The 25,915-nt window shown below is 36.9% G+C and overlaps 1 protein-coding gene across 1 annotated transcript in view; it reads left to right on the forward strand.

Annotated features, from left to right (window-relative positions):
- Positions 1-25,915, forward strand: part of STK38L (serine/threonine kinase 38 like) — an 80,513-nt gene that overhangs the window by 43,778 nt on the left and 10,820 nt on the right. Inside the window, exons 2-6 of the mRNA NM_001284490.1 lie at positions 7,534-7,678; positions 11,416-11,467; positions 18,147-18,269; positions 18,526-18,609; positions 25,714-25,837. Coding sequence (NP_001271419.1) covers positions 7,545-7,678; positions 11,416-11,467; positions 18,147-18,269; positions 18,526-18,609; positions 25,714-25,837 — 517 coding nt within the window. The 5' untranslated portion in view covers positions 7,534-7,544. The remainder of the gene's footprint in view (positions 1-7,533; positions 7,679-11,415; positions 11,468-18,146; positions 18,270-18,525; positions 18,610-25,713; positions 25,838-25,915) is intronic.

The raw sequence follows: 25,915 nt of genomic DNA on the forward strand, positions 1-25,915 counted from the left end.
ATGCAGCAAAGGCAGTTCTAAGAGTTTATAATAAGTTTATAGTGATAAATGCATACATTAAGAAAAAAGAATGATCTTCAATATCATAACATTACTCCTCAAGGAACTACAAAAAGGAGAGCAAGGTTAACTGAAAGAAGGAATTAATAAAGACCTGAGCAGAAATAAGTAGAGAAGAAGAAAACAATAGAAAAGTTTAACAAAAATTTTGGTTGGTTCTTTGGAAAGATAAACAAAAGTGAGAAACCTTTAGCTAGGCTAACCAAGAAGAAAGAAAGGATTCAAGTAAAATTAGAAATGAAAGAAGATATTACAGCCAATCCTGTAGAAATGCAAAGGATCATAAGGGACTACAGTGAACAATTAAACACCAACAAATTGGATAGCCTTAGAAGGAATAGATGACTTCCTGCAAACATACAATCTACCAAGACCATATCCTGAAGAAATAGAAAATCTGACCAGACCAATAATGAATAAGGAAATTGAATCAGTAATCAAAAATCTCCTAGCAAAAAAAGGCCAGGACAGAGGTTAATATTTCTATAATATGTAAGGAACTCATGTAACTCAATAGCAAGAAGAGTAAATAATCTGATTCAAAATGGACAAAGACTTAGATAAATATTTTTTCCAAAGAAGATATTCAAATGGCCAACAGGTAACTTAAAAGGTAGGTAATATCACTAATCATCAGAGAAATGCAAATGAAAACCTCAGCGAGATATTACTTTCACACCTGTTAGAATAGGTATTATCAAGAGATAACAAGTGTTGGTGAGGATGTGGAAAATCGGAACTCTTATACACTTCTGGTTGAAATATAAATTGTTATGGAGGTGCCCCCCAAAGTTAAAAATAGAACTACCCAATGTTCTGGTTATCTGTCCAAATGAAATGAAATCATTGTCTCGAATAGATAGCTGCACCCCTATGTTCATTGCAACATTATTCACAATAGCCAAGACATGGAAGTAACCTAAGGGTTTATTGATGGATGAATGACTAAAGAAAATATGGTATTTTGATGTAATAGAATATCATTTGGCCATAAAAAAAGGACAGCCTGACATTTGTGATGATATGGATGGACCTCGAGGGCATTATACTAAGTGAAATAAATCAGAAAAGGACAAATACTGTATGACTTCACTTACACATGGAATCTAAAAAAAATTGAACTCCCTAGAAATAGCAGTTTGTTGGTGGTTGCCATGGGCCCCAAGGTAAGGGCAGTGGGAGAAGGAATGGGTAGAGGTGGTCTTAAAGTGTACAAAATCTCAATTACAAATTCTGGTGATGTACAGCATGGTAACTATAGTTAACAGTACTGTATTGTATATTTAAAAGTTGTTAAGAATAAATCTTAAAAACCTCCCCCCATAAAAATTATAAATATACGATGTGATGAAAAAAAATATATACGATGTGATGGATAACTAACTTTATCATGATAACCATTTCATGATGTATGTATATACTGTATTTACATGTATCAAGTCATTACTTGGGATATCTTAACATTATAAATGTTATATGTCAATTACATCTCTGTAAAGCTGGAAAAACACACATACACACAACAGATGGTATATGAGAAAGTCATCTCATGATTGCCTGGACCAAAAGGGTTTCCCCCTAAATTATGGCTATTTTCACACAGGGAACTTATGTATTATTTTAAGGTTTCCATTTACTTGGGAAAATTGAACGTTTTCTAGATGTTAGCTATTTTTATTTATATATTGTCAATCAGTGTTATTTATCTACTTATTATTAGGGTCCTTATTTTCCCTATACAACTTTAATGTTTAAAATTTAAGCTTTTCATACATTTTAAGAAATGAATTTGTTATTTTTAGCATATACTTTCATACTTCAACATATACTTTTAGTATGCATCGTTATTTTTCAGTTTTCCCCCAAATACTGTCTTTTAATCTTGTTTGATATCCATATTTGTATATTCCAATTTTTTAAAAAGATTTTTATTTATTTATTTATTTACTTACTTATTTACTTACTTATTTATTTATGAGAGACAGAGAGAGAGATAGAGAGAGAGGCAGAGACAGACAGAGGGAAAAGCAGGCTCCATGCAGGGAGCCCGATGTGGGACTCGATCCCAGGTCTCCAAGATCAGGCCCTGGGCCGAAGGTGTCTCTAAACTGCTGAGCCACCCAGGCTGCCCCTGTATATTCCAAATTTTTATGTAGTGATATGTAGCACTGTTTTTATTGTGATTTCTTTTAATACAGTTTCTGCCAATTCAGAGATCACATAGTTACTTATCTATATTTTCTTGTAAATTTTTGAAGTTTAATTTTTCTTTTTTTACTTTATTTCCCTTTTCTTTTCCTTTTTTTTTTCTCTTATTTTTTATGTTCACCACTATGAACCATTTGAAATTTATTTTGCCCCTTGGATTGGAATGAACATCTGGCTTGCTTAAATAGAGAACCAGTTGTTCCAACAAAATAAATTGAATAATTCTTCCCTTCCTTCCACAGTCTATGATTAGGTTTCCTCATAAAAAGGCTTTTTTTTGGTTTTTGATCAAGATATTCTTAGGTATTTTATGAATGTTGTTCTCCATCCCCTTCTCCTTGCTACTTTTGTGAACAGGATTATTTTTACATTTCTAAATATAAATCTTTAAAATTCACATTTTAGGGGCTCCTGGGTGGCTCAGCTGGATAAGTGTCTGCCTTTGGCTCAGGTCATGATCTCAGTCGGGTTTCTGGGATTGAGCCCTGCATTGAGCCCTGCTCAGCTAGGACCCTACTTCTCCCTCTCCCTCTGCCGCTCCCCGCATTGGTCTCTCTCTCTCTCTCTTTCTCTGACTCTTGCTCTATTTCAAATAAATAAAATCTTTAAAAAAATAAGATACACATTTTATTTTTATTTATTTATTTGTGTTAAGATACACATTTTAAAGCACAAATTTTAAACTGAGTCTGGTGACATAACTCAGAATCAGACTTGAACTTAATTTTCTTTCCCTACCAATTTAGCTCTTCCTATAATTCCTATTCTTGCTAATGATGTCACCATTTACCCACCTAGCCCAATCTAAGACCCAGAGGTAATTATAGATTTCAGTCTTTCCAGCTGAATATCTGAGTCTATCTTTTAATCTTTTCTGCTACTATCTTAAATTAGGCCCACTTTATTTTATACTAAACCAGAGATTGTGATTTCAAATGTTTACCAGAAGCAGTCAGGTAATAAAATGCGTGAAGGAGGATGCTGTTGGTGGACTTGGGCAGGATGTCCTGTATTGCAAGGGGGCTGCTGTTTCTCTATCTGGGCATTAATGTGGGTTCATATTTGACTAAGCCGATTATTCAAGAGGACTAGAAATCTGAATTCTTGTGTGAAATCTTCTAATTTCTAAGTCATGGTGCAAGTCAAACAAAATATGACTGCAAGCCACAAGTTTGTAACCCGTGACCATTTATTATTGTGTCCCCCTAACCTGATTTACTTTCCCTCAAACTAATCTACTCCCAGCTTCTTCACCATCCTCCCTGTACTAGCATAATCTCTCTGAAGTGCCAATCAGACAGGATTTTAGAGGTGGTTATATAACTGAACTAACATGAGTTAGTTCCTTGGTTGACTTACAGATGGAAACTACATCGGATGGAGTTGTTGCACAGTCAACTTTATTTGCAGCAAATAAGGAGATTGTGGAGAATGTGTTCCAGAGCTGTGATTCTCCAACAGTGAATGGGTTCCTTTTATTTAGGGTTAGGGTGAATATTTAGAAAGGAGATCCTTGTTATATCATATGTAGAGGCAGGCATAGGGTCACACATGTGTCTCAAGGAAACATGCCTAGACATGCATGTTTGTTATGTTAATGAGGCTTATGCTCCTTTTTGGGTGGAGAATTTAGCATCATAATGAGGTGGAGGTCACTGTTGGTCACCCCATGGTCCATCTGTGCAGGTATGAGTGGGCGGATAGGCTCAAACTGATCTGAGTGGTCTGGGCCTCCTGAGCCCTTCCCCATAGCAGTTGTTCTAGTGTGAGGGGTAGTTTTGGTTTCCATAATGGGATCCTATGCCCTTTGGGTCTTTTGCCTGAGTTAAGAGATAAGTTGGAAAGAAGAACTTAAGGAAAATGTGGAATAAAGGTTGGTAGGTACATGCAGGTGGGCGGTAAAGTTCAGTCTTAGGGTCTTGGTGACAAGAGGCTTAACTGCACTAAAACGTACCATTTTTAGGAGAGTTCTTGATACTTGGGTAGTAAGTGCTCAGTAAATGTTATTTGTTGGCTGTTACCTTTCACTTAGTTAAAAGCCCTGAATGACTCGCATTTATGCTTAGTGTATTTTAACAGGCAGAAAGGTATTTTATCATAACTCCTACCTGTTATGGAGCTCTACTTTCATCTTCTGCTATTTCACTGAATATACTCAAGCCATGTCTAAACTCCTGTCTATCAGTCTGTTTCATACCCTTACACCTCTTCCTCCCCTGCCCTGACTTGTGAACCCTTATTCCTCCCCACCCACTCCAAGATTAGTTCAAGTATCTCCTCTTCTGTGAAACCTTTGACTACTCTTAAACCCTTGAAGAGCCAATTTCTCCCTTTTTTGCATCCCCATAAGATTGTGAACTCCCTAAGGCAGGGACTATATTTTATCCTCAGCATTCTCAGTGATTTGTGCAGTGCTGGTACATAGGGTAAATCTGCAGTAAATGTTAGCTGTAAATAATACAACTAGAAAGAGTTAGTGCTGGAACTTGAGCCTCTACCTGACTGAATTTCTTGCTCTTCATATTGTACTGCCTTAGAGGAAAGAAGCTGTGGCTGCCCTATATTAGGGACCCAGCATATACAGTCTCCTATCTGAGGACCTATAGTAGCTCAGGGCATTATGGTTGCAACTAAATGCATTTAGAAACATTTTTATACTCCAAGGTAATACAGTAGCATTAAGGATACTCTTTTCTCTAATAAGTGGTATGTAAGGTGAAATCCCCAGTTAAGTAGCGTGTTTTGCCAGTCAGGTAAAGCAATTCTGTTTTCCTACTTTAGAAGTTTGATGGCAAATGATTGGAGACACTAAATCTATTTATAGGTAGCTTGACTGCCAGATTTGTTATCGCCTTTCCCCAGGCTTGATAAACGAAAGAATGTTGGACTTAACTATTGGTAGTGTCTCCATTAATGACTAGGGGAGTCTGGAGAAAACATGTGGACAGGAAATTCAAGGGCACCTAGTGTTGTTTTTTTATCAGTCCAGGAATTCTAGACTTGCAAATTGTATCCTGTTCTTTTTCTGACTAAAGAAAGGGCTTCAGTAAAAGACAAAGGACAGTGTTAAATCCATTAGAGGAATAAATTTGCAATATAATAAGTGCCAGTCATCTAGATCATTCTTTGTAATAATTTGGTCACTCTTGTTCTTGGTTTTGTTTAATTTGAAGTTTTTAAAGCCTATTTGTGTCTGCTTAGAAGGAAATTATTTTTTCTTTTTTAAAGCTCTTTTCTAAAGGATATTATTTAATCAAGACTAGGGGTGGGATTTTGTCTTTTTCTGCAATTATATCTCTCAAGTAGGATTTTTCCCCCTGAAATTAACATAACACTAAATGATTCTGTAGTTTTTAATCCAAAGAAAACTATTACACATGAAACATATAATTTCAACTCCATTAAATTTGAGTTCTGTTACCATCATTTAGTGAATGCCTACTCTGTGCTCAGCATTTTGCCAGATGTTATAATACTTTATTACAAAGATGAATAGGTTTTGCTCTAATTTGGTTTTTAAACACAGTATACTATACTTTCAGGTATGTATGTATAACTAGAGTGGAAAGGCTTAATCATGATTAGGTTATGTAGTGTCTGGAAGTTGTTTTTCATTACTCAACACCCACCTTTGAATTTTGGAGTTAAACTCATTACATCTTCTTAAGATGGGAGAAACCTGATCTTGTGTTTAATACCTCTTTTATAAAGACCTCAGATTCTTACATTCTTATCTAATACAACTTCATATTTATTTCTGTACTGTTGATGCATACAATTGTTTAGAATTGTTTTGAATTCCGTAGCATTTTTTTTTGTGTTAAAAATGTCCCCCAAAGTTTTGCTCAGTAATAATTCTGCTCAGCTCGAGCTCCTCAGTTTTTCCTCAATCTGGGAAAGCCCAGTCAGCAGGAGAACTTAGTGCTGGCCATCTCCAGCTACTTTAAAGTACCTTGGGTGAGATAGTGATCAGTCTGTTATTTATTTATTTTTAAGAATCTGCCTTAGTCAGACACCGTTAACATTCATTGATTGATTGATTTTATTTATTTATTTATTCATGAGCGACACAAAGAGGCAGAGACATAGGCAGAAGGAGAAGCAGGCTCCCTGTCGGGAGCCTGATGTGGGACTCCATCCCAGGACCTTTGGATCATGCCCTGAGCCAAAGGCAGATCTGCTCAACCACTGAGCCACCCAAGCATCCCCCATTAAATGTTTAAATTGAGTAACAGTTCTCTTTGTTTGGATGCCATGCTCACCAAGCAATCTTCTGATCCTAATTAAAAGCTTTACATCTGGCTTGCTTGCAAGGATGGAATGCATTTGCCAGAAGATGCAAGTCTCTGTTCCTTGTTGCTCAGTTTCTTAGTGTGTAAATCAGTAAATTGCTATTATGTCATACATATCAGTCTCTTGTGAACTCTGTTAGGATAAAGTAGCTTCCAGAATTTGATTACTCTGGGTCTCTGGAAGCTGAAGGTCAGAGCTTGCTCTACAAAGTCCCTTGGCAGCCAGTCAACTGCCTTCCAAGGCCATACCCTGAATTTATCACACATCTTTCTTTCTGACTTCCACAAGCATTACTTAGGTGTTATTTCTTTGTGCTTTTATTTAAGAGGCATCACAGATGATTTTGGTTGGTTGGTTTTTTCAGTATTCACTTTTTCTTTTAGATTTAAAAAAAATTATTCATAAGAGACAGAGAGAGAGAGAGAGAGAGAGGCAGAAACATAGAGGGAGAGGCAGGCTCCTTTCAGGAAGCCTGATGTGGAACTGGATCCTTGTACCCAGGATCACATCCGGAGCCAAAGGCAGACGTTCAACTGCTGAGCCACCCAGGGATCCCACTATTCACTTTTTGAAAGGACCATATGGACCTTGGATAGCCATAGTTGGGTCTTGGCTGTTTTTCTTCCTAGGAATTGGCAAAGCAATTTGAAAATTCTTGATCAGGTTCAGATCATCTGGACAAATGAGAAATGGATCTGGAACCCCTGGATATTGCTCTTTGTTAGAGCTTCTAAGTTTTTTTACCCTGTCCAAATGTTGAAAAAATGTAACAGGCACTTCTTGTGTTTGATGAGAATTATTTGTGAACTTAAATTCCATATGCCTAAAGGAAGCTCCTTAGAACACCACTGCAAGTTTTATCTCTTCCCCTTTTGAGGATTTAGGATGCACATTGGCCTATTAAAGATGCTAAGAATATGAGGATAGAAAGTGTTTTTCTCCTGAACAATCTGTGTTTATATGTTGTTTCAGTTTCGGTTACTATGGCAATGACAGCAGGGACCACAAGCACCTTTCCTATGAGCAACCATACCCGGGAAAGAGTGACCGTGGCCAAGCTCACGTTGGAGAATTTTTACAGCAACCTAATTTTACAGCATGAAGAGAGAGAAACCAGGTATAGTAAAGGCTGGTCAGAATTTTCTGTTTGGTTTAATAAGCTGTTGTGTTGCAAGTGGAGAATATAGACATGTTGTCCATTAATAATATAAATATTGTGGATCCTTATATGATGTTTTTAGGTTTCCTATTCAAGCTGACAGTGTCTCTAGTTATTTTCACAGAATGGTTTCTTGACTGTGCACCTATACGTTAACATCACATGTCAACTGATATCTTAAATAAAATATTTCCAACCATAAAATTATATCTTTATACTTTATGAATAGTTAATATTATTAATTATCCAAAAACATGTATAGGGTGCAAGTGCAGGTGGAAGAATAAAAACATGAACGACATGTTATTTTGCCTTCAGAAAACTCTAGTAAGGGAGTTAATATCCATAAATATTACATGAAAGAGTGAAAAGCATCACAAAGAGAAGGGCAGAGAAGGGAGAGATTGCTTTTGACTGAAGTAACTGGAAGGACTTCCTAAATGGTAGTGGCATTTATCCGGGCTCTCAAGGAAGAGCATTAATTATATATGCATTAATGGGAGAAGAAAAAGATAAAAGAGCAGGAGGAAGGATATTACAGACAGAAGAAATCACCTTTGGTGCTGGGTCAAGCAAGAGCCATTTAGTTCGAACTGGATTCAGCATATCCTGGGAGCCTTAGACACTTTGTTTTTTCGTGGGTTTTTTTTTTTAAGATTTTATTTATTTATTCATAGAGACACCACACACACACACACACACACAGAGAGAGAGAGAGAAAGAGAGAGAGAGAGAGAGGCAGAGAGAGAAGTAGGCACCATTTAGAGAGCCTGAGGTGGGACTCGATCCAGGGTCTCCAGGATCTAGCCCTGGGCCACAGGCGGCGCTAAACCACTGCGCCACCGGGGCTGCCCGACACTTTTTTTTTTTTCCTGACACTTTGTTAATATAGCTATTCTCTTGGGAGTAGAGAGCCTTGAAGATTTTTGAACAGAATCAATGATCATGGGTGTTTCTCTAGAAGAGTACTTTAGTTGTGATGTACAGAATGGATTGTGTGTAGAGAGGTAAGAAACAAGAAAGGCTAGTGATGTAGTCCAGACACATGAAAAGGAAGCTTGAATTAGGATGGTGACAATGGAACAGAATTTAGGATTAAGAAAGGTGGACAGTGTGGTGCCTAGCTAGGTATGAAATGTTGGACAGGTCTAACTGCAGATCAGCCAAGCTGAGCAGAAAATTGAACTAGAAAACAAAACTTGAGTAATTATTCAGAAGTCAACCTAGAGACACAGAGTAGGAAAATATGAAGGAAAGTTAAGAAATATGGAGAATGGTGAGGAGAGCAAACATCTCCAACCAAAGTTCCTAAAGGAAGTGAAGAAAGAAACTCGAGTGGAGGCAGGTTAAACTAAATTCAGCATCAGCAGAACTTCCAGAAGATTCAATTTAGCTCTAAGGAAAGTGATCATAAATGGATCTGAGTGTAAATGTGTGGATATATCTCAACACGAATGGCATAAAAACAACAACAACATTGGTAATAATGTCTTAGACATTTTTAAAAGTAGAATTAAAATATTTTCCAATGGTAGACTATCAGTCAGGAGGAAAGTAAGTGGAATTAAAGTGTTTCTAGAGGTCTTTGTATCTCCACAATAGAGGTACAACATACAGAGTGGCAAAGATCGATTCATTTCAGACTAATAGAGTTTGTAACTTCCAAACTGGTAGAAGGGAAACATGGAATGAGAAAAAAACCTGGTTCAAAATAAGGCAAGGGGGAAAAAAAAATCCTGAAAAACCAAAAAGTCGACACAAATAGAAACCACGCAATCAGAAATGAATCCAAACATACGAGTAATTATACTAATTGTGAATACAATGAAAGTCTCTGGAAATCATCCAATCACCAAAGGAGAATGAACAAAGTAGAACAGAATCAGGGAAAGAAAGACTGCTTTATCAGGAGGCAGACAAGTTATGCATCAGAATTTTGAAGACTTGTTGTCTTTTCTTGATGAACTCTTTCAGTAATTCGGTTTTGCCCTCTATTTCCAAACAAAGAAAAGAATAAAAGTATCTGCTGTTATTTAAAAAAAAAAAAAAAAAAAGTCTCAGCTTGGTGCCATGGAAGTCCTAATCAACAATCAGCCCCTTTTTTCTCAAAGCTTGTGCTTTAGGACTACATGTGATGAATTTTTAAGGCTTAACTCATTGGATATATATACATAATCCAAATAAAGTATGAATCAGAACAAAATGTCAGAGCATTTAGGAAGAAAACTGTTTTCTTTAAGGTTCAAGAGAAGTCCCAGGTCTTCTCATTTAGATATGGTAGAAACGGGTGACGGTTACTGTTTCTCTCTCTGGAGTAAGGGATGACTTCATGAAGTATTAGTTTTGGCAAGTACTGGGGAGAGGGGGCAGTAGAGATTTGGCAGTAGAATGAAATTGCTTGTATATTGATGGGCGCTCCCAGGTTAGTGGTCCTCCTACACTGTGGATTCTGTCTGCAGAGGAGAAAACTCAAAGTCATTCAACAAGCAGCCCTGCAGTGCCCAGAGGCTCATGATAGCAGGCCTTGAGCTTATTCCATCCTAAGGGCTGGGCTTAGAAAAATAGTGTGTATAAAAAGATTAAAAAAAAAATCAGTGCGATAAGCACCAAGGTGTCTGTTACAAATGTTGAAGAAGTAGGCAGAGAACATGTCAATAGGTATCATTGTCATTGGGGTGCTGATTTATGAACAGGCTTTAGATATTTTTGTGATGAATTTCCCATAAGAATAATGGGTTAGGAAAGAGCTTACCTTTAGACATAGTATCATAGATGACAAATACTTAAAAAAAAAATGTATATGATGATTTCAATCCTCAACCCTTATATTCCCCTGTAGCTAAATCCTGGAAAGTTAGTCTTATTCTAACATACTCCAAAACTAATTCGGAAGAGCTCTCTCAGCTTTATCCTTAGGAAAAACCAATACTATAGAAATAAAATAATTGATATTCAGTTGGAAATGAGTTGCGAAATTTGTATCACAGGCATCTCTGTAGTTACTAGTTACTTCATCCATCTACCCCTCCCCCACTCCTCTCCATCCCCCTGCAGTGGTTAGGTTAACTAACTTCAGTGGTGTCGTTTAAAAATTATGTATAACTGGACTTGGCGATGCCTAGAAAAGCAAAGGTTCTGGTGGTTAATGGTTTTTTTAATGTATAGTTTTCAAAGAATCAGAATAAAATACACTCAATTACATTGAACATTCTTTCTTGACTGATTAGGACGCCAAGCTTAGACTTCAAATGAAGGACTTACACAAGCTCATTTAGCTAATAATTATTAGGATCAGGATTCAAGCAGGAATATCCACCTTAAATATTTATACTTTGAGTCACTATAGTTACCTTTGTATACTTCTTCTAATGTAAACATTGATAAATGTTAATGATTTTGGTGGTTTGAATAGTACAACAGATTTTCCTCGTTAGAACATTAGTCACCTTTGCCAATCATCGATTTGAGCAGCATTAGAGGCAAATTTTTCATTTGGCCAGTATGACAAAGTGAAATCTGGGTTGGGTTTGTATTTTGAGAAGGAAAACTATTCTTAGTGGTTATTTTGATTCAACTTGAAATATTTTTTTTTTAGCATAGAAAACTGATGTAAGCTCAAATAAATAAGTGAACATTTCTTAAATGGTAATAGTTAGGAATGTATTTAAAATTTAAATTATTTTTTCTTTGAAAAGGCAGAAGAAATTAGAAGTGGCCATGGAAGAGGAAGGATTAGCAGATGAAGAGGTAATGTTAGCTATAATTACTGTGACTGTAGTTAATGATACTATATATTTAAAAGTTACTAAGAGTGGATCTTAAATGTTTTCACTATAAAAAAATACTTATATGAGGTGATGGATAGCCTTATTGTAGTAATTATTTCATGATATGTATGTGCATCAAAACATCATGTTATAGACCTTAAGCTTGCAGTGCTGTATGTCAGTTATATCCCAAGAAAGTTCGTGCAGGGTCAGGAGGGGGTTAATTACTGTTGAATGACAACCTGGTGACTTTTTCATTTATTGATATCAGATGATTTTATAACTTAGGTAATGTAGATTTTGTCATTTGAATATGGGCTTCTTACTTTGTTGCTATGATGGAGATCCTTAAAAGGAGGCAGCTTTTTATGATTTCAATTCTAGAACATAGATTTAGTGAACAGGGTCTATAGGATCCTAAGTGCATAAAACAAGAAAAGTGGGCTCCAAGAAGAATCCACAAATTACCAAATCTTCTCATATTTTTTCCTGAATATTGCTTAAAACCATCCAGTTCTCTAGTCCATGCCTCTACCTTCTTTTAAACTACTGTGTGTTTCATTTGAAGAAAAATGCCTCCATCTGGTCTCTCTCTTCCTGCAATCCGGGCTGTACTCCCACCCACAGGTTTTCTGCACACTCCAGAGTTCTCTAAAAACAGGTTTGATCCATCACTCTTTTGCTTACTACCTTTCATTGGCTCCCAAATACTCTTGGATAAGGATAGAGTCTTTAATCTTTAACATTAATGTGCAAGACCCTTCACAGTTTGGCCTCTGCTTTCTCTCTCTAGCTGCATCTCTTGTCCCCCACTCGCATGCTGGCCACCACTACTGAGTTACTTTAACTTCCACACGCTTGCCTTTAGACCTTTCATAGGCTTTTTCTGCTGCTTAGAACTTCCTTACTCTTGCCCAATTCTCATTATTCTTCAAGAAGCTCTGGGTCTCACTTTGGGCCTCAGTTCCACTGGGAAATCTTCCCTAATCTCTTGAAGTACTCCTCCTACATTTTACATTAACACTGTTCCTGTCCCTGTGGCAGCCGTCAAATATCATCTCCCCACAGTAGCAATTTCATAATGTCTTACTCAGCATTATTCCTTCAGCAATGGTGGAGAGCCATATATAAAATAAATATTTGGTGAATTAAGTGAACAATGACCTTTCTCTCTGGGAGTTTACCAATTAGAAGGAGACATGATATATGTATGTGTGTAAAAAAATATGTATACATGATAGAATGTGGCAAATTTTGAAAATACAAGGATATTCTGTATAAGGAATCAGAAATTGATTTAATCAGAATTGAATCTTAAAAAAATAAGTAGATTTACGTTAGAATTAAGACATATATACAAAATAATTACAGAACAATGAAAGGACACAGTAAAGGAAATAGCAACATAAATTGACAGCACATAATGGAAATGCTAGGCTTGTAGTAGTTTATTAAGAAATGTACACTTTGTTTTCTAGGCAGTGGGAGATATAACTAAGATTAATTTAAGTTTTCAGGGATCAGAAAAGAATTTCTGTATTTAAAGAGTATTCTAAATGATGATTTGAAATCAAACCATTCTTGAATCTTCCCTATACCTTTTCTAGGACTGTACCTGTATTTTTCTGTTGAGAATGTTTAAATAAAGTATCTTATGATTTGCACCAAATGTGGTTATTTTGTTAATCAGCTGACTCAATTTAGAAAACCCAAAGTATTTACATAAAATTATTACAAGAAACATTTAAAAAACTCATTTAATTAAATTCTTTAGACTTTATTCGAGAAAGGTAGAGATTTAAATATGTATTATAATCAATAAAGAATAAAGCTAAACAACCTTTTCTTACATTTATTCATTAATATTAATAACTTATTAATAATCTTATAAGTATATAATGCATATTACATATCATTATATATACATATATATAAATCTTAAGCAGAAGATCCTAATTTGAAATCTTGAGAGAGAAATTATAAAAACAGATGCTCAGGGGCCAAGCAGATAACATGAATAGGGAAGCTGGCCAGGATGTTTTCATGACATCTTAGGTTATACAATCTTTTTGACCAACACACTTTGTTTCACATTCAATTCCCAAGAATATTTTTTTCACTTCCATGAAGAAGTAGATTCTTTTTTTTTCTTTTTCTAAAATATCTGATCCTTGCAGTTTATCTTTTGATAAACTTTACTTTTCACTTTACTGAAAGGAAACAAGAACATCAGCCCCATTTTATATGTCACCTGATGACTGACATCAATGGTGGAGACTGTGACCAATTAGAGACCTGATGTCCCTCAAAAGGCAACTGACTGCCACTTTGACCCAGTGTGGCCAAGTTTCTGTTTTTCAAGAAAAGCTGGAAATCTGGACTTTTATGTGAAATCACCTGCTTTTTAAAATATTGGCAAATAATTCAAGCGTTTTAAAGACAACCTGCAGGCCAAATTAAATACATCTGTGGGTTGAATACAGCTTCTAGTTTGTAACCTCTATTATGCAGCAGGAAGTGCTAAGTACATTTAGAGTTATTTTCCTAATTAACTTGTAGAAAATGTGATATGATTTATACCTAAAGATAGTGGCCAATAATAACTATAAAACTTCTAATATTTTTCTGTGAAGATATTTTAATTCCACAAATGCTTATTGTTAGGCTCCATGCTAGATTATGTCAAATTCTACAAAATAGACATTCTCCCCTAACCTTAATATTAAATATGTTGGAACTATCATTATGTGGAGTGGATTTTTCTTTTTAAATATTTTATTTGGGCAGCGGTTTAGCTGAGGGTGTGATCCTGGAGACCCGGGGTTGAGTCCCATGTCGGGCTCCCTGCATGGAGCCTGCTTCTCCCTCTCTCTCTCTCTCTCTCTCTCTCTGTCTCTCATGAATAAATAAATACAATCTTTTAAAAAATAAAGATTTTATTTATTTGAGAGAAAGAGAGCGTGTGCATAAGTGGGATAAGGGGCAAACGGAGAGGGAGATTTTCTGCTGAGCAGGGAGCCTGACATGGGGCTTGATCCCAGGCAGGACCTGGGGATCATGACCTGAACTAAAGTCAGACACTTAACTGATTGAGCCACCCAGGACCTCTGGGGTGGATCTCTTGAAAAAATAAAATTGTTTTATAAAAATCTAGTTTTAAATTGAAAAATAGTATTTATCTTTAACTTATTCATAATAGAAAATCTTCGTGAAATAATTTGTGAAAGTTACTTGTGAAAATTAAACCATGTAATGTGGTTCATGTAGAGCATATATGTGGAGATGAAGTTGCCAGCTGAACTCTTTCATATCTCAGAATTTGTAAGTACACTGTCTTATACAAAAACTGAGCATCCCACAGATCGAGAATTGGAGGAACGCCCATTTAAAAAGGAATGGAGAAAGGAAAAAAAAATGTATGTCTAGTTTTGTCTCATTTAAGCAAATCTCATCAGACATGGAATATTATTCACTCTAATGGAAAAACAAAATAGACAAATTTAAGCTGCAAAAGGGAGCTATGAAATGTTAAGCATGTCCACAGCTTTTGTTGTCCTCTTTGGCGAGAAAGGATATGATTACCACAAAAACATTATTTGGTTTTCAGGGCTACTTACTTAATCTATGCAAGTCATGAGCAGATACATCAACGTGCTTTTTTCATCTCTCTCTCTCTATATATATATATGTATTTTTTATTTAATTTTAAATGTAAAAACTTAATAGTTTTTAAATTTTAATTCCCGGTATATAGTCAACAATGTTATATTAGTATAATATAGTGATTCAACAATTCTGTACATTACTTAGTGCTCATCTTGTCATCAGTATATTTTTTTTAAGATTTAATTATTTATTTGAGAGAGAGAAAGCAAGTGCGTACAGAAGGGAGGGACAGAGGGAGTCTCCAGCTGAGCGTGGAGCCCTACTTGGGGTCTCCCATCTCAAAATCTGTGTAGTTAAAACCAAGAGTTGGATGCTTAACCAACTGGGCCACGCAAGTGCTCCATCAGTATATTTTTTAGCTGTAGCTTGCTTCACCTCCTTCTGGACTGCAACACTAATTTTATGACTAACACCCAGGGGGGCACCAGGGTGGCTCAGTTGGGTTACTCACTGGACTCTTGGTTTTGGCTCAGGTCATGATCTCAGGGACGTGGGGTCTGGGCTCCGGCTTAGCAGGGGGAATTTGCTTCCCTTCTCCCTCTTCCTCTTCCTCTCCCCATGCTTACACTACTTTACGTCTCCATAAAATAAAAATAAAACTTTTTAAAAAAGACTAATATCTCGGAATAGGGTTTTGTTTTTTTAAGTAATGTAACAATGTTATAGTGATGTCCCATTTTTATAGAATTATGTGTTCCATACACTTGTGATTCTCCCTTTTTGCCATTAAATAGCTGTACCCTAGACTACATAAATATTGTTTACTTACTGTATTATACAAGCTATTAAATATTAGTGAACATTATTTACTTTAGTGGCCTCTTTTCTGTTGATTTTGAGCACAATTTATGAAAGTATGTAGTGAGGTCATCTTTTCCATTCAGATTAGACGAGTTTCTGAAACTACACCCAACTGTACTCCATTTTATAGACCACAAAGTTAGAAGCCGTGGAAGAGTTTCAAAATTCTTAAATTTATTCATTTATATAATTAAAACAACCCCCCCTCCAAACTTCTTTACTGCTTTGAGAGACACGATACTATAGTGCCACCATGTGGTCTTTTTAATTAGTCTTAAAAAACAAGCTGATTTGGGGGGGCTCTTTTGTTTTACTATAGTTCATCAGTTATTTTTTAAAAATCATTCAGTGGGCATTTTTGAACAAAAGAATTTTCTTTCTTTTTTTCTAAAAAGATTTTATTTATTCATGAGACACAGAGAGAGAGAGAGAGAGAGAGGTAGAGAGACAGGCAGAGGGAGAAGCAGGCTCCATGCGGGGAGCCTGTGGGACTCGATCCCGGGTCTCCAGGATCACACCCCGGACTGCAGGCGGTGCCAAACCGCTGTGCCACCGGGGCTGCCAGAGAGAGAGAGAGAGAAAAAGAGAGAGAGAGAGAGGTAGAGACACAGGCAGAGGGAGAAGCAGGCTCCATGCGGGGAGCCTGTGGGACTCGATCCCGGGTCTCCAGGATCACACCCCGGACTGCAGGCGGTGCCAAACCGCTGTGCCACCGGGGCTGCCCACAAAAGAATTTTCTTCACCATTTCTACCATTGATGTGCCTGCGTACATCCAACTGATGTACGACAGTACAACAACTGATGTACATCAGTACAGCTGAGCCACACAGATTGCCCTGTTTAAAGATGTTTAAATCAAAGATATAACTCCTTGATTTCATTTTATTACATTAATTTTGTTAGAAAAAAAAATTTAAAAAAATTTTGTTAGAAATATCAGAATTCGCAGCCCTGTGGCTCAGCGGTTTAGTGCTGCCTTCAGCCCAGGGCCTGATCCTGGAGACCCGGGATCCAGTCCCACATCAGGCTCCCTGCATGGAGCCTGCTTCTCCCTCTGGCTGTCTCTGCCTCTCGCTCTCTGTTTCTCATGAATGAATAAATAAATAAAATATTTTTTAAAAAAAGAAAGAAATATCAGAATTCCATTGCACTGGTGATACACATTTACATATTTCCATTTAATTGACTGTTTGCCTTACCTTTTTGAAAACATCTATGCAGGAGTAGTAAGACACCATTCAGTGGTCATACCTTGAGCTGCGTTTGTAAGCAGTGTTTCTGAACTGTTCTGGTTCTGTTGACTTTGACTTTCCTCAAAATGGAACTCCTGAAAGCCTGGTAGGGTTCAATTGAAGATGACCAGGTGCTTAATTTTTTTCATTTTGTTTATTTCCCACTGTGTGCGACTTCTGCCAGGAACTAATGGAATGTCAGCAGAGTTTTGTTTGGTAAGGGGGAAAATGAGGTTTAGAACAATGAAGTAAATGCCTCTTCCAAATGTGAACTTCAGGTATTTTATGATCTTATCAATCTTAGAATTTTTTTGGTGATCTTTGGAGAGTGCATTATGAAATTCCTGACTTGAATATTTTAATGAACTCTTCATGTAATTATTATTTTTTTTGCAATTTCATAGTTTTAGGAAGTTGTGTGACAAATCTCAAAGCAGTTTATTAAAATTTATCTAAGAAGAAAGTTCTATCATAAGTAAATCATGGAAAAAAATAAGTAAATCATGGAAATGCTGCTCTAGTATTATTTTTGGTGTCCTACGTCTCAGTAGTTGTTACAGAACTACCCTGGAAATTAGAGAATTGAAGCAAAGTAGATTGCATGACTGTAAAATTCATGATCAGAATACTATTAGCATTTCCTAAAGCTTAACTTTTATGTATGAATTAAGGTCGTATATATATGAATAAATGATGAACTTCATTAAGATGAAATATTTAATGGAGTTCACCCAAGAATAAAGATTTATTAATTGGTAAAAATAAAAAATGTTTTTTCTTTAGATTGTTTTATTCTTTCCAAGCTTACCAAATACTCAACTTTGGTAAATAAGTTCTAACGCTAGTATATAATATTTAGATACTTCACCCCCATTTTATATACTTTAAGTATTACAGGCTTACTTTATAGCAATCTAAATTTTAGAATCATCCTTTTAAATTGTCTTTTTTTTTAATAGAAAAAGTTACGCCGATCACAACATGCCCGAAAGGAAACAGAGTTCTTACGGCTCAAGAGGACCAGACTTGGCTTGGATGACTTTGAGTCTCTGAAAGTTATAGGAAGAGGAGCATTTGGAGAGGTTACTTCTTTTTTAAAGAAACTGCTGTTGAAAATATATAGCTTAAGAAAGCTTAAAATATGTATTCCAATAGTTTAATAGGTATTAAAAGTTTAATGTATCAAAATAGCTTAATTTTAAGAATTCCTAAAATATAAACAAATATGAACAATGGCAAATTGCAACACTGATCTCTTTAAAAGAATTCACCTTTTGCTCCTAAATCAATAGTAGTGACTGTTTAACACTGATAATATGGTCAATTTTTACATTTTAGGTGCGGCTGGTCCAGAAGAAGGATACAGGGCATATCTATGCAATGAAGATATTGAGAAAAGCTGATATGCTTGAAAAAGAGCAGGTATGAGTTCTTTAACACATAAAACCAAAGGATTACCACCGACTAGGTATTAGAGTAATTATTAATATTGGAATTTGTAAAAAGAAGTCTGCATATCTCACGCCTTCTAGCTTATTACTTTTTTGATAGCCTGTTTTATTGTTCCTTAAGTTCTTATAGTTAAAATCTCTTCCAAATTTACAATCTGAAAATGTATTAGCCTGTTCAGGCTGCCATAAAAAAATACCACTGAAGAAAAAAGAAAGAAAATACCACCGAGTAGGTGTCTTCAAACCACAGAAATTTATTTTCTCACAGTTCTGAAGGCTAAGTCCAAGATCAGGGTTCTGGCAAGGTTTGATTTCAGGTGAGGTGCTCTTACTGGCTTGCAGATGGCTGCTTTCCCTCCAAACCCCCAGAGAGCATCCTCTTGGAGTGTGCACAGAGGAAGAAGGTGAGCTCTCTGGTGCCTCTTCTTACAAGGACACTATCCCACTCTCCCTCCATGACCTCCTGGAATCTTAATTATTTCCTTAGAGGCCCCATCTCCAAATTCATTACCCTGGGGGTTAGAGCATCACCATAGGAATTTGATCCATAATAAAATACTTCTTTTCTGACTTCAGTGAACATAAAGCATACTTTATATGCTTTATGCATAGTTGATATTATTAGTTTATTATGTTCTGACTTTCTTAATTCCTATCACATTTAAGCAAGACCATTCTCCCAAGAATTTGCTGATTTTACATATTTCCAAAATCTGGAAACCCCTTCTCCCCCAATTTCATACTTCTGGATTCTCTGTTTCCTGTGACTTAATGCAGTATAAGCATTGGCCATAAATCTGAAAACATCAATAGTATTATACCAATAGTATTAGATCAATAGAATTAGACCAAAGTCCATGTCCTCATTAGACTCCTCCAATTCTTCTTACTTTGATTCCTACGTCCTTCTCCTCAGCTGGACCAGCCTTGGGTAAGAGAGTGGGAGCTGCTGGGGCAGGTTCACCAACCCCTTCCTTACACATGAGGCTCCTTTTAGTAATTGCCTAAAACTTACTTATTACAGCAGTATAATATTGGTTTTTATTTAAAATGGCCCCCCTTGAATTTTCACTGCATTTTTTCACTTTATTTCTATTTCATGCCTTCAGCAAGCATTTACTGGGTGCCTATGAGGTGCCAAATGTGCCTGTGGTGTTCTAGGTTTAACACAGATCTAGACAGGATTAACAGGACAAACCTGATCCTACTTTTTTTCTAATAGTGGGGAAATAGGCAGACAGCTATTTCAAATAGTCATGATTGAAAAGGACTACAAAGGAAGTTTTTACAAAAGGATAAATTGATGCAGATGATCTGGGGTTAGGAGGAAGAATTAGATCAGGAAATGTTTCTCTAAGGAGGGAATATTTGATGAAAGACTGAGGAAGAATGACAGAAGTCTGATAGAACAAATATTCAGGGAGCAAATGCAGAAGACCTGAGGCAAGAATAATCCTGGCCTGCTTGGATAAGAGAAAGAAGCCATTGTGGCTAGAATTCAGTGTGAAAAGAGTGGTAGGAGAGGTAGGCAGGGGATCAGATCACGTAGAGCTCTGAAAACCAAGATAGAGTGTCTGGGTTTTATTCTAAATGCAATGGGAGGACACTCTTCTTTTAAAAGGGGAATGGGGGATCCCTGGGTGGTGCAGCGGTTTGGCGCCTGCCTTTGGCCCAGGGCGCGATCCTGGAGACCCAGGATCGAATCCCACGTCAGGCTCCCGGTGCATGGAGCCTGCTTCTCCCTCTGCCTGTGTCTCTGCCTCTCTCTCTCTCTCTCTCTGTGTGACTATCATAAATAAATAAAAAAAATTAAAAAAAAAAAAAAGATATATAAAAGGGGAATGGTGGGGCGCCTGGGTGGCTCAGTGGGTTAAGCATCTGCCTTTGGCTCCAGTCATGATCCCGGGGTCTTGGGATCCAGCCTGGCATCCCTGCTCAGCAAGGAGTTTGCTTCTCCCTCTCCCTCTGTCCCTCCCTCTGCCTGTGCTTTCTCTCTTGCTCATTCTCAAATAAATAAATACTTGAAAAGGGGAATGGTATGTCTGATTGATGTTTTGTAAAGATGAATCAATCCCTTTCCTTGCTGATAGGGGAAACAAGAGTTGAAGCAGAGAAGCCAGGGACGCCTGGGTGGCTCAGCAGTTGAGCATCTGCCTTTGGCTCAGGGTATGATCCCTGATTCTCGGGATTGAGTCCTACATCGGGCTCCCTGCAGGCAGCCTGCTTCTCCTTCCTCTGCCTGTGTCTCTGCCTCTCTTTCTGTGTCTCTCGTGAATAAATAAGTAAAATCTTTAAAAAAAAAAAAAAAAAAGAGAAGCCAGTTGAGAGACTGTGAACCAATTCCAGCCAGGATAGGATTGTGGTTTATAGCAGAGAAGCTGAAGAAAATTTAGACAGATTAAGTATATGTTTTAGTGGAAGCACCAGAAGGATTTTCTGTGATATCCTGTTTATTGGAGGACAAGAAGATGGGTGAGGTTAGTGAGGGAAAAATGGGAAAATCAGGATAATACCTAGAGTTTTATTTAGGAATGGGATACATGATAGTGTTATTTTCTAATTTAGAAAGACTGAAAAAAGAACAGGTTTGGGAATAGTGGGAATAAAAATGTGGCACATTTTTATGCATAATATGCCATAAAATATGATATTTTATGATATGATAAGATATTAAGTTGACAGTTGAACAACTGTTTGGGAATAGTGAACAGGTTTGGGAATAGTGGGAATAAAAATGTGGCACATTTTTATGCATAATATGCCATAAAATATGATATTTTATGATATGATAAGATATTAAGTTGACAGTTGGCTGGAATATGGAGAGAATATGGAGAGAAGTTTGACTAGAAATATAATTTGGAAGCCATCAACATATTGATCATATTTAGAGTAATGGAACAAGATGAAATTGTCTAGAAAACAAATATAGATAAAGAAAGAAAGAGGGCTTGGATCCAAGCCCTAGGGAACAATAGGCAGAAGAGAAACCAGCAAAGGGGACTAAGAGAGACCATCTAATCAGGTAGGGGGAAACTGGGAGAACATGGTGTTATGGAAGCCAAGAGAAGAAAGTTTATAAAGGAGGAAGTGAGTGGTCAACTTTGTGGAATGCTGCTAAGAGAGTACAAGAGGAAAACAGGCCAGTGGATGTCACAATATGGAGATTTTTAACCACTTGATGAGGATATTTCCAGTGGACTGCAGGGCAGAAGCTTAACTGAAATGGTGAGAAAGAAAATGGGAAATAAGAAGTGGGGAATGTGAGCACAGATAAAGCTTTCATGTTCTGCTTTATGAAGCAGAACAAAGAACAGATTTGTAAAGTGAGACTTCGGGTAAAAAGGATTTTTTTTTTTCTTTTTTTAAAGACGGGAAATGTTTTGATGTTGATTGGAAGAATCCAAAAATTGAAGATGCAAGAAAGCGAGGGCAGGTAACTATAGGAATACTGTGGAAGACAGAAGAGTTGATCTTTGATAGGAGTGGATACATACCTATCCATTAAAACAGGAAGAAGAGGCAGAGAAAATGGGACCAAATGCAGGGTGGTTGATCTGGCAGTGTCAGGTGCCAGGTTCCCCCCTGAGCGCAAATAAGCGAGGTCGTCATCTCAGAGCAGAGGAGAGGCAGGTAGCTTGCTGGAGATGTAAGGAGAGAGAATTTGTGAAATAGTCACAACTGTTGACTCGAAGGGTGGGAAAGCAGACTTGCTAGGGAAATACAGTTGCATGCCCATCGAGATTTATTATCATGAATGTAAAGTGAAACCAGTTGGCATGGTTGGGTGACCTTTCTGTAGTAATCCTTAGTTGCTCTGGGTAGATACAGAATAGACAGAAATTGGAGTCTAGTTAGGGTTAGTGGTTTGTCAGGCAAATACAATGGAGGCAGAGGACAAGGGAGGTCAGAGTGTTTGCAAAAGAATGATCATAGTGTTGAATCTAGGCTGAGTAGAAAAATAAATGAGGTTGTAAAGAAAGTAACAGAAAAAGTTGTTGAATCCAGGGGAGAGAGATTAAAGTATAAGAATAAGAGATCTGGAAGGATAAAAGGTGGAGATCGGAAATAGAGTTGATTAAAATTGAGATTTTAGAGGGGGTACAGTAATTGGTGATGAGAAGGACAAGAAGATTACTGTGGGGGGTCAAAGTGCAGTGGTGGAAGAGATCATTGCAGATGAGGACGTCAGTAGGTAGGGTGTTTGATAGTTCATCCTTTTGGATATTGAAATCTATCCACAAGTGGAAAAGCGGGAAAGGAAGTTGGTAAGCCATGAGATGAAATCATGAATGAGTGAGAGGGATTGACCAGGAGCTCTGTTTTTGATAGCTTTGAAGTTAGATGGTGGCTGAAGGAGTTCCACAGCGTGCACTTCAAAGGAGCTGCAGTGAAGGAAAGTGTCACAGGGGTTCAGAAGCAGCATGAGAATGAGCACAACCCTACCCCTATCACCAAGTAAGGCGTGAGAGAAAAGCAGGTCATTCTTGAGAACTCACTATTCAGGAACACAGAACCGTCAGTAGACAGCCTAGTTTCAGTTAGGATGACAAGGTGAAGGAACCATCCAGAGGTGACAGGATATAGGACTTTTTTTTAAAACAGACTGATTCCAGAGGAAAGATATTTGGAACTCAAAGAAGGTCAAGGTTTTGAATTGTATTAGAGAATTACAGATAATAATAAGAATAAAGATCTGGGTCAAGATATAGAGCCTCTGAGACAAAGAGATAAATAGGATCTAACTAAGCCATATGGGATTAGTCCTGGAGAGGGTTTTGGAGGAAGGACAAAAGGAGCAGTTAGTTCCAGCTGTAGTCTTTAGTTACTAGCCACCTGTAGCTAACCTGAATTGAGATATTCTATAAATAGCAAATATATACCAAATTTTGAAGACTTTGTGCCAAAATAATAATTTTTATATTGATTACATACTGAAATGGTAACATTGTGGATACATGGAGTTGTATGAACTATATTTAGTTTCAAATATTTCACCTTTTTCTTTTTACTTGTTATATGGTTACTAGAAAGTTTTAAATTGTGTATGTGGCTTTCACATACTGTATTTCTGTTGGACAGCACTGATCTAGAATATTTTGCTAGAAGTTGAAGAGCTTCTGAGCACTGTTCATTCTTATGCAGGGAAAATCTCACTGGAGCCCAAACGTCAAGTCTATTTGCATTTTGTTATTGTTTTTCCCCTTATATAAATTAATCTGCATTTGCTACCATTGAATTTCATTTTAGAAAACCTTTTCTCACTCAGTTTTCTTTTTTTTCTCACTCAGTTTTAATACATCATTATGTTATGTTTATATTATATCTACTTTAATACCAACCAATCCACAAAGTAGCAGGTTATCTCTCTGCTACTGTGGTACTAGGTTACCATGTATGATAACTTCCTATTCTTTGAAAACAGAGGCCCATTTTGAAAACATCCTGTAATCTGGCTTCAAGATATTTAAAAACAATTAAGCCAAGTTTATGACGTTTTTCCTGACAGCAACCCATGCAGCATCAAAGGTTTAAGATTTTTCCTTTACTAATTTTAAAATGCCTTGTAAAAGGCAACAGGTATGAATTTTGATGCCATTTTTCACTTTGTGAAACAGATCCAGAGAGATCATAAGGTTTTTCATGTGAGAAAACAAGTTCTTAGTTTTCAATTGTTTTTCCTGTGCTTTGATCTCAGAGCACTTATTGTACCAGGTAATAAATACAGTAATCCCATTTATGACATTTTAAGCAGATCATATTTCATTACCATGAAAAGGCTTAGGAAATCTGGGTCCTCACAGTGCTTTGGGCTAGAGTTCTAAAAATGCACAATGATAATAGCAAAAGGATAAAATCAAATATTATTGTTAATCTTTGAAGAAAATATATAGATATATTAATGCAAAAGCATCTGAAAATTGATTATACCGACCTGACAAATTACTCAGTTTATAAAATTTTCCAGTCTATAGAATACTCACATGAAAGTTTCCCTAGTAATTGTGTGTCTGGCAAATCAGCAGCAAAATCTCCCAAAGTAACACTAATTTGCTATAGATCAGGTTTATGGATATCATAGAGGTTTTGTATTTAACAAATACTATAAAGTTATTACAGACCAAATAATACAGAGTTACTGTAAACATTTCTACTTGTTAAAAAAAATCCAAATGTTTAAAGATCACATGAGGCTTTTTTTGAACTAATAACAGTTAAAAATAGTTTGCTAAGGACCCTGACTTTGTCAGACCAACCTATAAGGCATTGCTTACTACTTTTAACTTTCAAAAGTCAGGCCAGGGGCGCCTGGGTGGCTCAGTTGGTTAAGTGTCCAGCTCTTGGTCTTGGCTCAGGTCATGGTCTCAGAGTTGTGAGATCAGGCCTGCATTAGACCCTGCACTCAGCACAGAATCTGCTTGAGATTCTTTCCCCCCTCTCCCCTGCTTCTCTCTCTACTCCCTGTCTCTCTTTCTCTTTCTTTCCCTCTCTCTCTCTCAAATTAATATGCCTTAAAAAAAATATCAGACTAGTGGGGCCTGAAATTTATATGACAAAGCCAGGATCCTTGGCAAATAAGGATTCTGGTTGCAAGGTTTTCTTTTTTTTTTTTTTTTTTTTTTTTTAAGATTTTATTTTTATTTATTTAGGAGAGACACAGAGAGAGGCAGAGACATAGGCAGATGGAGAAGCAGGCTCCCTGTGGGGAGCTCGATGCAAGACTCTATCCCAGGGCTCTGGGATCACACCCTGTGCCAAAGGCAGATGCTCAGTCACTGAGCACCCAGGCGTCCCTGTTGGAAGATTTTTGGACTAATCATTTTTCTCGGAGGCCTCGGCTTTTTGTAATGTACCTGTGGATCCCCCTCTTTCTAGGCCTAAAGATAAAAGCTAAAATAAACGATTTCCTGAGGTTCTCTGTATGTAATGAGAATATGAACATGCATATATATTTCAAATCTTTTCTAAAACTCCCCCTTCCTTCCTATTAAGGAACTAGATGGATAACTGTAAGAGATAAACCTGCAAAATGTGTAACATGTTGCAATTCTTTTTTCAAAATACATTCATCTAGGTGGCCCATATCCGAGCAGAAAGAGATATTTTGGTTGAAGCAGATGGTGCCTGGGTGGTGAAAATGTTTTACAGTTTTCAAGATAAGAGAAATCTTTATCTGATCATGGAATTTCTCCCTGGAGGTAAAAAACATAATAGCAATGACAGCCTGACACAAGCACACCTTTATATGTAATTATTATCCTGTTGACTAGGTTTAC

This window comes from Canis lupus, chromosome 27 (assembly GCF_011100685.1).
Source record: "Canis lupus familiaris isolate Mischka breed German Shepherd chromosome 27, alternate assembly UU_Cfam_GSD_1.0, whole genome shotgun sequence".
In the NCBI taxonomy this organism is placed as follows: Eukaryota; Metazoa; Chordata; class Mammalia; order Carnivora; family Canidae; genus Canis; species Canis lupus.